The sequence below is a fragment of the Trichomycterus rosablanca genome, chromosome 11, assembly GCF_030014385.1.
Source record: "Trichomycterus rosablanca isolate fTriRos1 chromosome 11, fTriRos1.hap1, whole genome shotgun sequence".
In the NCBI taxonomy this organism is placed as follows: Eukaryota; Metazoa; Chordata; class Actinopteri; order Siluriformes; family Trichomycteridae; genus Trichomycterus; species Trichomycterus rosablanca.
In genome coordinates, this window is record NC_085998.1 from 15,054,968 (window position 1) to 15,071,604 (window position 16,637).

General features: G+C 40.2%; 1 protein-coding gene and 1 long non-coding RNA gene across 5 annotated transcripts in view; one reads left to right on the forward strand and one right to left on the reverse strand.

The window, feature by feature from the left end:
- Positions 1–4,415, forward strand: part of LOC134323518 (spondin-1-like) — a 42,998-nt gene extending 38,583 nt beyond the window's left edge. The window contains exon 5 of the mRNA XM_063005053.1: positions 4,243–4,415. Coding sequence (XP_062861123.1) covers positions 4,243–4,415 — 173 coding nt within the window. The remainder of the gene's footprint in view (positions 1–4,242) is intronic.
- An 8,666-nt stretch (positions 4,416–13,081) lies between these two features.
- LOC134323123 (uncharacterized) overlaps positions 13,082–16,637 on the reverse strand; it is a 47,461-nt gene continuing 43,905 nt past the window's right edge. For all 4 annotated transcript variants that reach the window (XR_010014014.1, XR_010014015.1, XR_010014012.1 and 1 more), the window contains one exon: positions 13,082–13,297. This is a non-coding gene — a long non-coding RNA (uncharacterized LOC134323123). The remainder of the gene's footprint in view (positions 13,298–16,637) is intronic.

A 16,637-nucleotide genomic window follows, 5' to 3' on the forward strand; every position in this document is an offset into this window, starting at 1 on the left:
GCTGCTCACGCTTCCTCCGACCCGTGCGCAGTACTAGCGGACCCCTTCTTTACGCCCATGCTTTCTGCACAGGCGCCTCTATCTGCTAAACAGGGTCCTTACATAGCGATTAAAGACCCCACCCACTTAGTCCGGTCATCCCACACAGCAGACACGGTAGCCAATTATTGTCTACTCCAGGCACTGCCAATTGTGGCCACTAGATGGCACCCAGTTGACCGGCGGCAGAGCCAAGATTCGAACCGAGATGTTCAGAATCTCGGCGCTGGTGTGCTAGTGCAATATACCGCTGCACCATGTGGGCGCCTGTTTATGATTTTTTACTATAAAACGGATTTAATAAACTTTAACAAAAGGTGTGAATGAAACACCTGGAATTAATAATTTAAAACTGTCTAAATATTTCTGGCCACATATTTTACAAGGGATAAATGTTTAGGCTTGGTGGGTCAGTCTGATTCATGAACCCGTTTACATAACAACTGAGGAAAAAGTCGCTATGTAGAGTAGTTGCTAAGTGGATGGTTAAAAACAGCATGAGGAAGGGGAAGCAGCGTGAAGCTTTAGAATGATGCAATGCCACCTGCCGTCTAGCTAATTTTACCCCTCTATATCATGTCCTCCAGACATAGAGCAAGTACATGCATCGCCTTACTTTCAGATAGTGAAGGTTATTTTCTGCCATATTTCTCAGATTTATTTCTGTGTCCATTCATCTCCTGGCAAAAAATCTCCTGTCCTATTTGTGTCCACATAGTTTTGGCCATGTAGTGTAAGATTCATTTTAATGTTTTTTTTTACAACTGGCTTACTTTGGATTAAACACTTTTTAAATTAAAGAAACTTTAGTGTTTCACTGGAAATATGAAAATAAAGGTTGGACATCCAAGATCAGAGCATCCAAGATCTCAGCTGATAAATTAGCTACAGGGATTAAGCAAACAGACAGAGTGTGATCATCTTTTTTTTGTACCCAGGATGTTTGTTCTTAATCTGTTATCCTGAAATAGCTTTAACTGCTGAAAGAAATTACATCAGAGGGTTTAAAATCCCATCGCAGACTGGCTTGACTTTAGCAGATCTGATGAGGAGTCTGGTTGAAGATTTAGATTTTTTTTCTTATTATTGCCCTAAAATTTAAGAATTACTCTTTCTTTACAGTCATGTCTACTTATATCTACTTTATGCGTGTGTTTGAAAACCTAGTGAGCTGCCTTGCTGTCTAGAGGATTCTAATAAGTCATCAACTTGTAGGGCAGGTTTATTCGAACGCACTACTTAGACAGCAATTCCATCAGTTTTCACTTCCTAAGCTAACACAGTTAGCATCATGCCATTCAAACCAATGGGATGGGGTGGCACAACGCACTAGCATGTCAACTAACATCTCCCTCTGTGTACCGAAAATGGTTAAATTTGTGGAAAAGCCCGAATTTGCAAATAAAAACACTTGTGCAAGTTTATACAAATTAAAAATCAATAATCATTAATTTACGTTTGAAAATAACTCTGTTTGTTTCTCCGCACAGTCCGCCATGTTTTTATTTTTCTGTGAGAAAAGTTGTGCCACACTGAATGCTGGGATTGCCTTCGACGCTAAGGCAGCATCGGATGCTCACTCGTTCTTGAGTCAAAATAGCGTTAAAATGTTAGGATGCCTTGCTAGTGAGCATATTAAGGCACCTAGGATTTCGAACAGCCTCCTTCTTGGAAGTGCACAGTGAAATAGTATGTTTCAGTTATTCAGTCAGAAATCAAATAATTTGCCATTCAGTAAAAGAAATCATTAAAATCCCCTTGACACACATTTACTTACACTTTTAACTGAACTGAGCCTTGTGGAACACCAAACTTTCATTTTAACCTACAGAACATCAGGTACAAAATGACCATTTGGTCTAGTAAAGCTTTGTTAAATCAAGCATTTGTACCGGACATGCTAGGTTTCTGTAATCACTGTTCATTACAGTAGCCGTTGTCATAGCTCCAGAGCTGGAGCAAAAAAGGAACATATATCCCTGATAGGATAATGTCAGGCAAAACTATATCCCAGAGATTAGCATCAAATGTTGTATTTTCGGGGATGTAATGTAGACTCCTCATCCTAGAGGTTATAGCAGTTACATTAACAGCATTTTACAACAGGTTATAAATGCATAAACAAGTGCATCTTGTAATAACCAATACACTGCTTAACCAAAACAGACCCACTTCCAATAAATGTGACTTTGATTAGAGCTAAAACATCTAGGTTAAAATACAGACAGTCATTTTAAGAACTTACCGACAGTGGTCCTTACCGAGGAGGGACAAGCCTTTCAATAGATTTCAATACTGGCGATGATTTATTACAACACAAAGTGCATCAAATCCTTCTGTGTATGGGGCTGCATAGTTGCAGGCCAGTCAAAGTACAGACCCTTGCCACTAAAAGCTGTGGACACTCAGGCATTACAGCTGGACATCGTGCTTATTGCAATATCATGCGGCCGGCCAGGTGTGTGTGCATCACTTACCCAAAAGAGAGGAATCCAAGATGCAATGCAGGACGATCCACCTTGCAATCTTTAAAAGTTAAAGGACGTACTGGTAATGTCCTGGTACCAAATACCACAGGATTCCTTTTGGATGTATTGGGAAGTCCATTTCTCAGTGGGTCAGAGCTGTTTTGACAGCATTTTAGGCTGGTGGTCCTAATATTTTGGCTCATCAGTGCATTTCTTAGATTAGTGACGTTTTTGCATTCAACAGTCAATAGATTTTTTTCTGCCATACATAATACAACTGTAAAGCCACAGTGTGTTGCCATGTAATCATAAATGTTACTTTTGTTACATTCTGGCCAAGAAGAATTACGTTTGTCTGTCAGAAATCAGTGGGAAGTTACTTACTGTAATTTGCTGCAAATGTGTATTCTTGTTTATATCCAAAAAAACAGCCGGGGGTGCCCAAACATTTGCATATAACTGAACCATATTTACAAATAACTGTATCTACTGTCAGTATAAATAATAACAAAAGCAAATGAGCTATTAGCAAGCTTTGTGAAATGTCAATAATGGCAAAAATATGCATTAATACAACTATTTTTTTTCTTTTGTGATTTTTACTCCTAGTTTAGTAAGTTTTGATTCTATTTTACACTTTTTCACTTTTCCTATGATGTTTGAGCAAACTAGCAATTAGGCGAAACCAACGTTTCCAACATATCTCCTTTGGTCAGCTGTGTCAGTGGGATGGTAGAACTGCTGCGATTTTAACTCCGGAGCTTGACCCTACCTTGAACGTACACTATTGCTACTTTCTAACCATTTCATATACACTGATCAGCCATAACATTAAAATCACCTCCTTGTTTCTACACTCACTGTCCATTTTATCAGCTCCACTTACCATATAGGAGCACTTTGTAGTTCTACAATTACTGACTGTAGTCCATCTGTTTCTCTGCATGCTTTGTTAGCCCCCAGGACCACTACAGAGTAGGTATTATTTGAGTGGTGGATCATTCTCAGCACTGCAGTGACACTGACATGGTGGTGGTGTGTTAGTGTGTGTTGTGCTGGTATGAGTGGATCAGACACAGCAGCGCTGATGGAGTTTTTAAACACCTCACTGTCACTGCTGGACTGAGAATAGTCCACCAACCAAAAATGTCCAGCCAACAGCGCCCTGTGGGCAGCATCCTGTGACCACTGATGAAGGTCTAGAAGATGACCAACTCAAACAGCAGCAAAAGATGAGCGATCGTCTCTGACTTTACATCTACAAGGTGAACCAACTAGGTAGGAGTGTCTAATAGAGTGGGCAGTGAGTGGACAAAGTATTTAAAACTCCAGCAGCGCTGCTGTGTCTGATCCACTCATACCAGCACAACACACACTAACACACCACCACCATGTCAGTGTCACTGCAGTGCTGAGAATCATGCACCACCTAAATAATACCTGCTGCACTACAGTCAGTAATTGTAGAGCTACAAAGTGCTTCTATATGGTAAGTGGAGCTGATAAAATGGACTGTGTGTGTAGAAACAAGGAGGTGGTTTTAATGTTATGGCTGATTGGTGTATAATGGGATACATTTAAAAAAAATGGTTATCATTAATTAGTACTTCAAATAAAGTGCTACAAATGTAACCCACCACCTTAGAATTACTTCACAGTTTGTGAGGGATCAGATTGACTCTGCTGTTAAAACTAATTCAGCCTAACAAAGGTTATGTTTTTATTTAAATTTCAGGAAAAGCCAATCACTGGTCAGCTCTCATTGGAGCATCTCATTCTAAAAACTACGTGCTGTGGGAATACGGAGGTTATGCCAGTGATGGCGTCAAACAGGTCGCAGAGCTGGGCTCGCCTATAAAAATGGAGGAAGAGATTCGACAAAAGGTAGGAGGGCACACGTTGGTGTAAGAATATACATTTTGCATGGTGTACAGTATTGAAATTAGTTTGAAATAATTCTTTTTTGGCAGAACAGGGTCTTTGTGTCTTAAATATTTAAAAAGAACTGTGCAGTTGTCTGGTGATAAAAATCGAATGCTTTGTCAGCTGAATTTTGCATAATGTTGGCAAAATCAGACTTTAATGGGTATTATAATGGGTTTATTTCCCTGAAATAGCGCTGGATGAGTGTCTTTAGGGATTTAGCGAAGGGTGAAACTTGTTTAATATTTAGTCTATGTAGTTTTTGGCCTGGAAGTAAAAATTATGTTAGCTTTCAATCTGATTTTAAACATCTGGCCTTACTTCTAATTGAGTGGGCATTATAATGGACTCCAGAATTCTACTGCAACTGCAAATAATAAAATTTAAATTATGGATCCATGAGAAAATTGGAAAGTGGAGGTGGAAAGTCCATGAAAAAAAAAACCAGATAATAATCAAATCATGAAAGTTATTGCTCATTTGTCACATTGAAATGTTTTAGATCTTTTGGCCGCTCAGGTGGCGCAGCGGTAAAAACACACGGTGGAACCAGAGCTGGGATCTCGAATACATCATATCGAATCTCAGCTCTGCCTACCTACTAGGCTGAGCGGCCACATGAACAACGATTGGTCTGTTGTTCAGATATGGGCAGGACTAAGCCGGATGGGGTCTCTCTCTCCCATGACTGGTGCAATTCTGACCTCTACTGGCTGATTAATGGCGCCTGCACAGAGATGAGAAAAGAGTGCTCTCAGGGTGTGTCTCTCCGTACACAACGCTGAGCTGCACTGCACTCGTCAAAGTGTAGGTGATAAGATGCATATGGCATGCTGCCCAAACGTCGGAGGGGGCTTGGGTTAGCTTTGTTTTCCTCAGTCAGAGCAGGGATCGGCATTGGTGGAGAGGAGGCATGACGCAATCGGGCAATTGGACACACTAAAAGGTAGAAAAAGGGGAGAAAATGCATAAACAATATATATAAGAAATGTTTTAGATCTTTCAACTAATAGTGTTTGCTTGACACCAGGTGTACCAGATGTAATGGGACTGTGGTTCCAACAAGTTCCACCTTTGACTAATCAGATCCCAGAATTTTATCCCAAAGATCTTGGTGTGTTTTTTTCTCCGGCAAATATAAGACGAGCCTTTAAGGTATGGCAAAGAGGTAAATAAACACCGTCACAGTGGCCTGTGGGGAACGTTCTTTTATTAAGCCGTATGTCATGTGTCTAAAGATAATTAAAACTGTTGCTTATACTAATCCATCGTTTTTTGCTCTAATCTGTAATTCTTTTTGAAAAGAGTTTGGCTTTTTTTTATAGCAGTTTAGCTATTGGTTAAAATAACATCTGACGATCTTACTTAAGTTTACTAACCTGAAGTCAGCAATTAAGTGCTGCTGTTAACAAATGAATCCAGTTTTTACCTTTTTAAAGGTTGATGTTAATAAAAAAATATGAAAATTTTGAATCAGTATACAGGAAGACATTATTTTTTAAGTAGGTGTATATTGTGCACAGTGGTACCTTGAAACTCAACATCAATTGGTTCTGGGGGTGGCATTGAGTTTCAAGGTATTTTTCCCTATAAGGATGTATGGGAAACCTGTTAATGCATTCCATGGTCCCATATAAATGGATATATTTTAGGCTAATGTATAATAATGGGGTTGTTTTTGACACTTATACACTTAAAATAATACAAATATAATATAAAAAAAAAAAAACACTGAAATACAATTGAAAAGAGTTAAACCTCAATATAAAAATATAATAAAACCTGCACTGTACCTTTACTTATTTTTTGTTTCCTTATGCTTCTTAATCATGGAGATGCTTGGTCTTGGAATACCGTAATTAGCGAGTTCAGTGAGGGCGCATTCACATGAGCACTTATAATAATAATACATTTTATTTATATAGCGCTTTTCAAGATACTCAAAGACGCTTTACATAAGACAAATAATCAAAACAAATACATACACCATACAAATCATAGTAAAAAATCAAAATAGTACATCAACATCAAGAATAATTAAGATAAAAACAAAGAGAGCAGCATAAGACAGTTCATTAAAAATTAGCTAAATTATGAGAGAGAACAACAAATATAGAACAATTTCTTAAAATTAGACAGAAACAGGACAGATTCACATGCAATCAGGAAACTGAAAACTTTACAAATTTTAGGATCTAGGACTTCACATTTCTGTCGTGATCTAAGTATAAAAACTATTTAAAAAGAATAGCAAAAATAAAAGCACTTATTTCGTGTTGTTACAAGTTAAATGCCACTCTGAATAGATGAGTTTTGAGAAGTGACTTGAATTTGGACAGGTCAGGACAATCTCGTAGGTGTTTGGGGAGAGCATTCCATAAAGATGGAGCAGCTATGGAAAAGTCACCTGTCACCCCAGGTCCGGTGCTTGGTCCTAGAGGGTATGGACAGTAGGTTAGCCTCAGAAGAGCGAAGGCTACGGGAGGGAATGTGCTGATGGAGCAGGTCGGTGAGGTAGGATGGGGCCTGATTATGAAGAGCTTTGTGAGTGAATAGAAGAATTTTGAATTGAATGCGTTAAGCAACGGGAAGCCAATGAAGTTTTTGGAGAACAGGTGTAATATGATCACGGGAGCGAGTATGAGTAAGGAGGCGAGCAGCTGAATTCTGGATATACTGAAGTTTTTTTAGGATTTTGTTAGATGTACCATAAAGGATGCTATTGCAATAATCAATTCTGGATGTAATAAAAGCATGAATCAAGGTTTCAGCGGCAGAAAAGGAGAGTGATGGACGTAGACGTGCTATGTTTTTTAGATGAAAGAAAGCAGTTTTGGTGATGTGATTTACATGGAGGTCAAAAGAGAGGTTGCTATCAAAAATTACACCAAGATTTCGGATGTTAGAAGACGGAGACAAAGTGTCATTATCAATGGTAATTTGAACATTTTTTGTGGTTTTTGCCAGGGATGTAGGACCTACGATGATCATATCAGATTTTTCTTTCATCCACAATTTAATTTCAGTGATGCAATTTGTCAGAGTGGAGTGAAGTTCAGTATTAATGGATTTGGAGATGTAAAGCTGAATATCATCAGCATAGCAGTGGAAATGTAAACCATGCCGACGTATGATGTCACCAAGGGGGAGCATATAAAGAATAAACAAAAGGGGACCTAACACTGAGCCTTGGGGAACGCCTTGGGACAGTGGAGCAATGGCAGAACTACAATTGTTGATATTAACAAACTGTTGTCTGTTTACGAGATATGACCTTAACCACAAAAGGGCAGTACCAGTGATGTTGACAGAGGATTCAAGGCGGGACAGAAGAATGGAGTGATTAATGGTGTCAAAAGCTGCAGTAAGATCAAGGAGGACGAGAATATTAATTTGTCCAGAGTCTGAGGAAAGAAGAAGGTCATTTGTGACTTTGAGGAGGGCTGACTCAGTGCTGTGCTGCGGGGCGGAAACCAGACTGAAATGATTCAAATAGATTATTGGAATTTAGGTGATCTTTGAGCTGTGAGGCAACAACACGTTCCAGTATTTTCGACAGAAATGGAAGATTGGAAATGGGCCGAAAGTTACTCATAATGTTAGAGTCAAGTCCAGGTTTTTTAAGTATGGGAGTAACAGCAGCCAATTTGAGTGATTGAGGGACTGAGCCAGAACTAAGAGAGGAATTGATTATCTCTGTGATAAGTGATGAGATAACTGGAAAACAACCCTTAACAAGTTTTGATGGAGCAGGATCCAAAACACAAGTGGAGCTTCGCATCCCTGTCAAGATCTCAGATAGGTCCAAATGAGACACAGGTGAGAACTGAGACAGAGGCTGGGTAATAAATTGAGGTGAGACAGGCGGAGAAACAGAGATGACAGGGGAAACTGTCAGAAAATTGTGGATATTCTCAACTTTTGTTTGAAAAAATGAGAGGTAAGAGTTACACTTGTCAACTGTAAAGGAATTGGTAGTATTGTCAACTGGTTTGAGAAGTTTATTTATTGTGGAAAAGAGAGTCTTAGGATTTGTTGATCCAGCATGTATGAGTTCGGAATAGTAAGTGGATCGGGCTGCTGTAAGAGCGTCTTTGTAATGTTGAAGATAATCAGAATAAATCTGATAATGTACTGTTAGACCGGTTTTCTTATAAAGTCTTTCAAGCTGGCGTTTACGGGATTTCATTTGGTGAAGCTCAATTGTGTACCATGGTGCAGAATGACTAAATGAAACAAATTTGGTTCTCAAAGAAGCCAGCTCATCAAGACATGAGGCGAGTATGTCATTATAGTAATCGACAAGGTCAGATGAATTACTAGACAGTACAGGACAGACAGACATCTTTTTAACAAGAGAGAGGGAGAGATATATTGAAGATTCCTGAAGGATATTTTATGTTTAGCTCTAGTGATGGGCTTAGTGACCTCAATGTCCATGATGATTGTCAAATGATCAGAGACAGTAAGGTCATGGCTGGACGGCTGATGAACTAGGACACCAGTAGAGCAGACAAGGTCAAGAGTATGACCTTTTTTATGAGTTGGAAAATTTATATGTTGTGTGAAATTAAAACACTGTAACAATTCCAAAAATTCCCTGGCAAATTTACAGTTGTTGTCATCAATATGGATGTTAAAATCACCCATAAGCAGTACAGAGGATGAGAGGGCACTAAGCTGGGTTAAAAAATCTGAAAAATCAGAGAGAAAGGAAGCGTTTGGCTTTGGCGGACGATAAACTACAGCAGTGACCAGAGGAGTAGGCCCTGACAACTTGAAAGCCAGGTGTTCAAAAGAAAGAGCAGCAGGAAAAGACAAAGTGGTTATTTTAATATCATCCCTATAGACTGCAGCAACACCACCACCTCGCCCTTCCATACGAGGTTCATCAAACACTGTTATTTCCTATGGAGTGTGGCGGTGCACAAAGCTTAACGTGACTTATTGTACTAAAACAACAAGCGAGCAATTTCATTAGTGGAGAGAACTCATGAGCAGTAATAATTAAGAGAGGTTTAGTGTTACTGTGTCATTTTTTTAATACATTAAGTCACATTAAGCTTTTTTTTTTTTTTTTTTAAGACTCTCGGAAAAGCTGATTCTCACAATGTATCAGCACCCCGAGCTATAACACAAATTTAAAAGTGAAACAGGAGGAAAATCCAGGTGAACACAGATACATGTGGATGCTTTCACGGTGAATCTGATGGTTATTCCACACAAATGCAGATTCGTCTCATAGTTGCACTTTGATGACGTTTTACTGCACTGCCGAGCGCTGAACAAAACGGCAGTCGCACACGTCAAGTTTAGGGGTACAAATTTCTCAACAAAGGCTGTCGAGTTTCAAAGATTTCAAGTTTAGGGGACGTTAAGTTACAAGGTAACACTGTATTTAGAAAGTATTAAGACCACTCCCTTGACTTTTTGCACACGTTGTGTTGTGCAATTTTTACCCATTAGTTCATATTAATTTATCTGAAATGACTATCTGAAATTGCTAACATTTTTGCTGTGACACTTAAAATTGTGGTCAGGTACATCCTGTTTGCTTCAATTATTCTTGCAATGTGTCAAGAACTTAACTGGTGGACTGGAGTCCAACTGGTGTAATTTGATTTGATTTGACAGGCACACACTTGGGTCTGTTAGTGCCCACAATTTCCAACGGTCACTTTAAAAGAGCTCTAAAAATCCTGTGCAGAGATGAGAGAACCTGTTGGAAGGACAATTATCTCTTCAGCACTCTCTAAATCATGCCCAAGAACATAATACGAACCTACACCTTACTGTGTTCTTTAATTTGATGCTGTATAAATGCTACTTGTCTGGCACATTCAAAGCTGAACAAGTGACAGTAATGTCAGTTGAAACTGTAGCCTCGTCGGGTTTAAGTGCACACGTGCTTGGATTTCCGATGTACACACGGGTGTGATTATTGCATCGCTTTCTAAATCTCTACTTGTAGTATTATTATATAATAGCACAGATAATCTCTTTCCTTCTGACTAAACCTATTCTAAAATCTGGCAGCATGCACGCTGCAACCTAATGTTAGCGCCACGAGCACTGATTTATCAACTCTCATGCAACATTGGCTATGAATCCTGGAGGTGAAAAGAGGGGGAAGTAAGTAGCTCACACACTGAGCTAGACTGATAGCTCTTGCATCAGGGGGTTTGTTTTCGAACAGCTGTGGCAGGAACCAGAGGCGACGGAATGAAGGGAGATGTGTTATCTGTGATGAAACACCTCTTCACAATTCAGGGGCTGAACTCTTCGATTCCCTGTGCTTTTTCACTGCGCCAAGGACAAATCATCGGGGGAGAATACCTGCCTCTAATTTTTTAAAAGACAAATTTGAGACTTGGTGCACTATACAGCTGTAAAATCAGAACTCACAGTGTCTTACAATGATTAACTGTCAGTCAAAAAACTACTTTTTGTTGACTGGAGTGTAGTGAGGGCGGCACGGTGGCTCGGTGGGTAGCACTGTTGCATCACAGCAAGAAGGTCCCGGGTTCAATCCCTAGGCAGGGCGGTCCGGGTTCTTTTCTGTGTGGAGTTTGCATGTTCTCCCCGTGTCCGTGTGGGTTTCCTCTGGGAGCTCCGGTTTCCTCCCACAGTCCAAAAACATGCAGTCAGGTTAATTGGAGACACTGAATTGCCCTATAGGTGAATGGGTGTGTGTATGTGTGTCTACCCTGCGATGGACTGGCACCCCCTCCAGAATCAGAATATCTTTACTGTCATTATACCAGGTATAACGAAATTAAGGTGCAATAGGGTGTTACTGTGTGCCTTGCACCCATTAAAAAGTTGGAATAGGCTCCAGCACCCCGTCCTGTGACCCTAACTGGATAAGTGGCTAAGAAAGTGAGTGAGTGAGTGAGTGAAGTGGAGTGTTTTTAATATGATGTCAAACAAAGGGTTCTATCTGGATATCATGGATACGTCGCTACAAGCTTTAAACACCCAGATTTGGGCAGTTTATCCCATTCTTTATGGCAGATGGTTTTAAACTCCATCAGATTGGATGGTAAGGTAAGTATTAATGAACTGCCATCTTTAAATCTCTCCACAGATGTCCAATGGGGTTTAAATCTGGGCTTTGATTTGGCCACTCAAGCACAATAAACATTCAAAGACTTGCACTGTCATGGTAAAAAGTAGACTGTTTCCCCAGTGTGGGTTTGTGTGTGCTGTTAAAGAAGTTAAGGTTTACGATGCTCCTCTATTTAGCTGCATATATCCTTCAGTTCTTACTAGTCTCTCTATCCCAGCATGATGCTGCCACCACCATGTTTCACAGTAGAGAGGTATAAGCCAGGTCTATGCTGTTCTGCTCAAAGAGTAGAATTTTTGTCTAGTCAGACCAAAAGAGATCAGATTTTTTTTTCTCAGGTTGACCTGTCATATGCCTTTTCAGCATCAGCGACTTCCATCATGCCACCCTGTCATAACGGTTTGATTTATGGGGTGCAGCAGGGATGGCTATCTGCCCAATAAGTTTCCCCACCATCGCACAAATTTTAGAAGCAACCATTTGATTCTTTCTTTCCGGCTGACTAAAACTTTTTGCATGGATTTTCAATTTGAGACCGGTAACTTTAACAGTATTTTAAAATCCCAACAGCACTTATACACTTAAATAATACACTAGTCTTGTCAAAACAATACTTTATATAACAGAAATAAGAAGAGGGTGGCCTGGTCTGATGAATCACGTTTTCTTTTACATCACGTGGATGGTCGGGCGCATGTGCGTCACATGGCACCAGGATGCACTATGGGAAGAAGGCAAGCCGGTGGAGGCAACGTGATGCTTTGGGCAATGTTCTGCTGGGAAACCTTTGGTCCTGCCATCATGTAGCTGTTACTTCGACACGTACCACCTACATAAGCATTGTTGCAGACCATGTACACCCTTTCATGAAAACGGTATTCCCTGGTGGCTGTGGCCTCTTTCAGCAGGACAATGCACCCTGCTACAAAGCAAAAATGGTCCAGGAATGGTTTGAGGAGCACAACGAGTTTGAGGTGTTGACTTGGCCTCCAAATTCCCCAGCTCTCAATCCAATCGAGCATCTGTGGGATGTGCTGGACAAACAAGACCGATCCATGGAGGTCCCACCTCACAACTTACAGGAGTTAAAGGATCTGCGGCTAACATCTTGGTGCCAGATACCACAGCACACCTTTAGGGGTCTAGTGGAGTCCATGCCTCAACAGGTCAGGGCTGTTTTGACAGCAAAAGGGGGAACAACACAATATTAGGAAGGTGGTCATAATGTTATGCCTAATCGGTGTATATTAACATAGTAAACAAATATTACTTCACTTATTGTGTTTGTCATTAACATTTCTCTATACATTTGATAAGTGGTTAACCACACAAATTGACCACATACATATTTTATTGTCTGACTGTTCTTTAGGTGACAAATATCACTGCTTGTGTAGCATAGCTAAAAGCATTAAATTACTTTAATAGGATTCATGTAGGTGGTCTGGACTTAAACCTGACACTCTGAATACCCTCATAGGTATGTTCATTGTTCCTTAGTCCATTCCTATGTAGAAGCATTACACATAGTTGAGAACCAAGTGACATCAGCAAACAACACAGACAGAGCAATGGACAATGCTGAAGTTAGATTCATTTTATTAGCAAGTCCCTGTGATTGGCTCTGGTAAGATCCAGTTGTCCAATCATATGGCATATGTTTCTGATATTATCCTCTCCAGCTCTAGTCTCTTGCTGAACTAAGCTCTTTTGTGCATTTTTTGTAGACTGTATACATTTTGGCCTCAAGGATTTTCTGGTCAGTGCCCTTCCTCAAGTAAAAAACAACAGCAGCTCCCTACACACACAGCAGAGACAGACCAAAAGCATCAGCAACTTATCACCTGCTAGTTTGTATGCAAGGTAATGATTAATTGGTATAAAATAAAGAAGAAAGCAAATACAACAATATCTTTTATTCCAATCACTAAGCCAAACAGGATGTTCTGGAGAAACTATCCATATGGTCACCATGGGTCAGAATATATTTGATTGCACTTAATAATAATAAAGTGGGGCGGCACGGTGGCTAAGTGGGTAGCACTGTCGCCTCGCAGCAAGAAGGTCCTGGGTTCGAACCCCAGGTGGGGCGGTCCGGGTCCTTTCTGTGTGGAGTTTGCATGTTCTCCCCGTGTCTGCATGGGTTTACTCTGGGTGCTCCAGTTTCCTCCCACAGTCCAAAGACATGCAAGTGAGGTAAATTGAAGATACAAAATTGTCCAGGACTGTGTTTAATATAACCTTGTGAACCGAAGAAACTTGTGTAATGAGTAACTACCGTTCCGGTCATGAATGTAACCAAAGTGTAAAAAACATGACGTTAAAATCCCAATAAATAAATAAATAATAATAAAGTAACATCAATACCCCTTTTCCACCGACGCGGTTCCGGTTCTGTTCCGGTTCCCGAACCGGTTCTGCATGTTTCCACTGAAAAAAAGAGGTTCCAGACAGCGAACTTGTGTTCTAATCTGGCACCACAGAATACTTGGTTTTTCAGCGCGAACCGTGACGTCCATCTGTGGGCGTGTCACAGTGTAGAGCTTTGGAGTGGACGCTTTCACATGAGACATTATAACATTATATAGAATTTAAACCACTTTCATATTTTAAAGTTCAACTGATAAAATTTTGAGCCAGTTTGCCGCTGATATTCGCTGATATTTTCAAAGCGATGAACTGTGTGATATGACGTAATAAAAGTGACCCGGACAGTATAAACACTTAAATAAAGCGTAACAATGAGCGATGAATTTGGGCAGCACAGAGCACTTATAACCAATAATAACAGAGAGATTGAGTGTTCTTGTGTGGTACTTTTAGTACATTAAGCCACGTTATGCTTTATTTAGGTGAAGCTTTTTGGGGATTCAGAACCCAGATCTGTATAAACACCACACGTGAAGTAAATCCAGTTAAACACAGACACATGTGGAGCTTTTATACTGGATTTGATGGTTATTGTACACTAATGTTTGTTCGTGTCGTGGAACTTTAGTGATGTTTTATCGCTCAAGCCGAGCGCTGCTGAGTAAATCGGCTATTTGCGCCGAGGGTCGCGGTGAAAGCGAAGCGCAAAACGCTTCTCACGTCAGTGAACTAAAGAAAGCAACAACTGCAACAAACACGTCTACGTCTTCTCATCACCAACAGCTGATCGATGCTTTTTACATAAAAACAACATCTGTAACAACAGCACAAATACTGTTACTGCTCTTTACTTTCTTTATGTAACGCCCACCGTTGATGACGCATGCTTGGTTCCCAAAAACTGGTGGAAACGCGGAAAAGTGCTACAAGATGCTTGAAAGTACTGGCACTGCATCTCTTTTTCAACCCTTCATTGCCTCCTTTGAGTAGCAGTCAGTAATTTGTGTATGCAGTGAGCTATTAAGTTTGCTCAGTGTGGTGCTAATGAGAAGGCTGCTGGTATGGCTGCTGTACTGGCAGCCTGCACCGTCTCTCAGGGTGAACTGGTACAGGACACTGGTGTTCCTCTGATGAGTTTCTCTCAATGTCCTCTAACATTTAAAAGAATGTGGTACTTTACTGCAGCATGGGTAACAATGAAGCCCTGTAGGAGTGGCTGCTGTGGTCCAGATTTTTTGTGTTTTTGTGTGTTCATATTTGTTTGAGTTTAACAGCTTACCATCTTATTTTTTTTTTATCTATATGGACTGCAAATTTCACATTGCTTGATGTACTTGTTGAGTAAAAAGGTTTTTAAAGTAATTTTTAACACGACAGTTCACATGGTTGTGTGTATTGTTCTTTTACACAGATCAGCCATAACATTAAAACCACCTTCTTGTTTCTACACTCACTGTCCATTTTATCAGCTCCACTTATCATATAGAAGCACTTTGTAGTTCTGTAGTTCAATTACTTACTGTAGTCCATCTGTTTCTGTACATGTTTTGTTAGCCCCATTTCATGCTGTTCTTCAATGGTCAGGACCCCCACAGGACCACTACAGAGCAGGTATTATTTAGGTGGTGGATCATTCTCAGCACTGCAGTGACAATGACATGGTGGTGGTGTGTTAGTGTGTGTTGTGCTGGTATGAGTGGATCAGACACGGCAGCACTGCTGGAGTTTTTAAATACTGTGTCCACTCACTGTCCACTCTATTAGACACTCCTACTTAGTTGGTCCACCTTGTAGATGTAGGGTCAGATGTAAAGTCAGTCGCTCATCTATTGCTGCTGTTTGAGTTTGTCATCTTCTAGACCTTCATCAGTGTTCACAGGACGCTGCCCACGGGGCGCTGTTGGCTGGATATCTTTTTGGTTGGTGGACTATTCTCAGTCCAGCAGTGTCAGTGAGATGTTTAAAAACTCCATCAGTGCTGCTGTGTCTGATCCTCTCATACCAGCACAACACACACTAACACACCACCACCATGTCAGTGTTACTGCAGTGCTGAGAATGATCCACCACCCAAATAATACCTGCTCTGTGGTGGTCCTGGGAGAGTCCTGACCATTGAAGAACAGCATGAAAGGGGGCTAACAAAGCATGCAGATAAACAGATGGACTACAGTCAGTAATTGTAGAACTACAAAGTGCTTCTATATGGTTAGTGGAGCTGATGAAGTGGACAGTGAGTGTAGAAACAAGAAGGTGGTTTTAATGTTATGTCTGATCGGTGTATGTGTGTATCAGGTGCATTAGTGTTGTTGGGATTTTAAGAGTCAATGATAGAGGAGCAGTAGGAGAATTGTGCTTCAACCTAAATCAATAAAATAAATAATATATGTTTAATTATTTCCCTCAGGATTAATAAAGTATCTATCCATCCATCCATCCATCCATCCATCCATCCATCCATCCAAACAACAGCACCATGCAATGAGAAAGGCTGATTAAAGGAAGATTAAGGAAGATTTAAAAAAATAATTTGCCATAGTCTCTTACTGTACAACTAAAGTGCTAATAGGATGTGTTCCTAATAAACAGGCCAGTACTTTTAACAGTATTTAAAATCACAACAACACTCATATGATACATTCATACAAGAACACAATTATTTGCCTTGCCAAGTCTTGTCTTATCCACCACTCGAGTGTCATCTGGTCAATAGGTGTCCTAACAGGGGTCCTTTTTAATTGATAAATACGGTACATGGAGTGACCAAG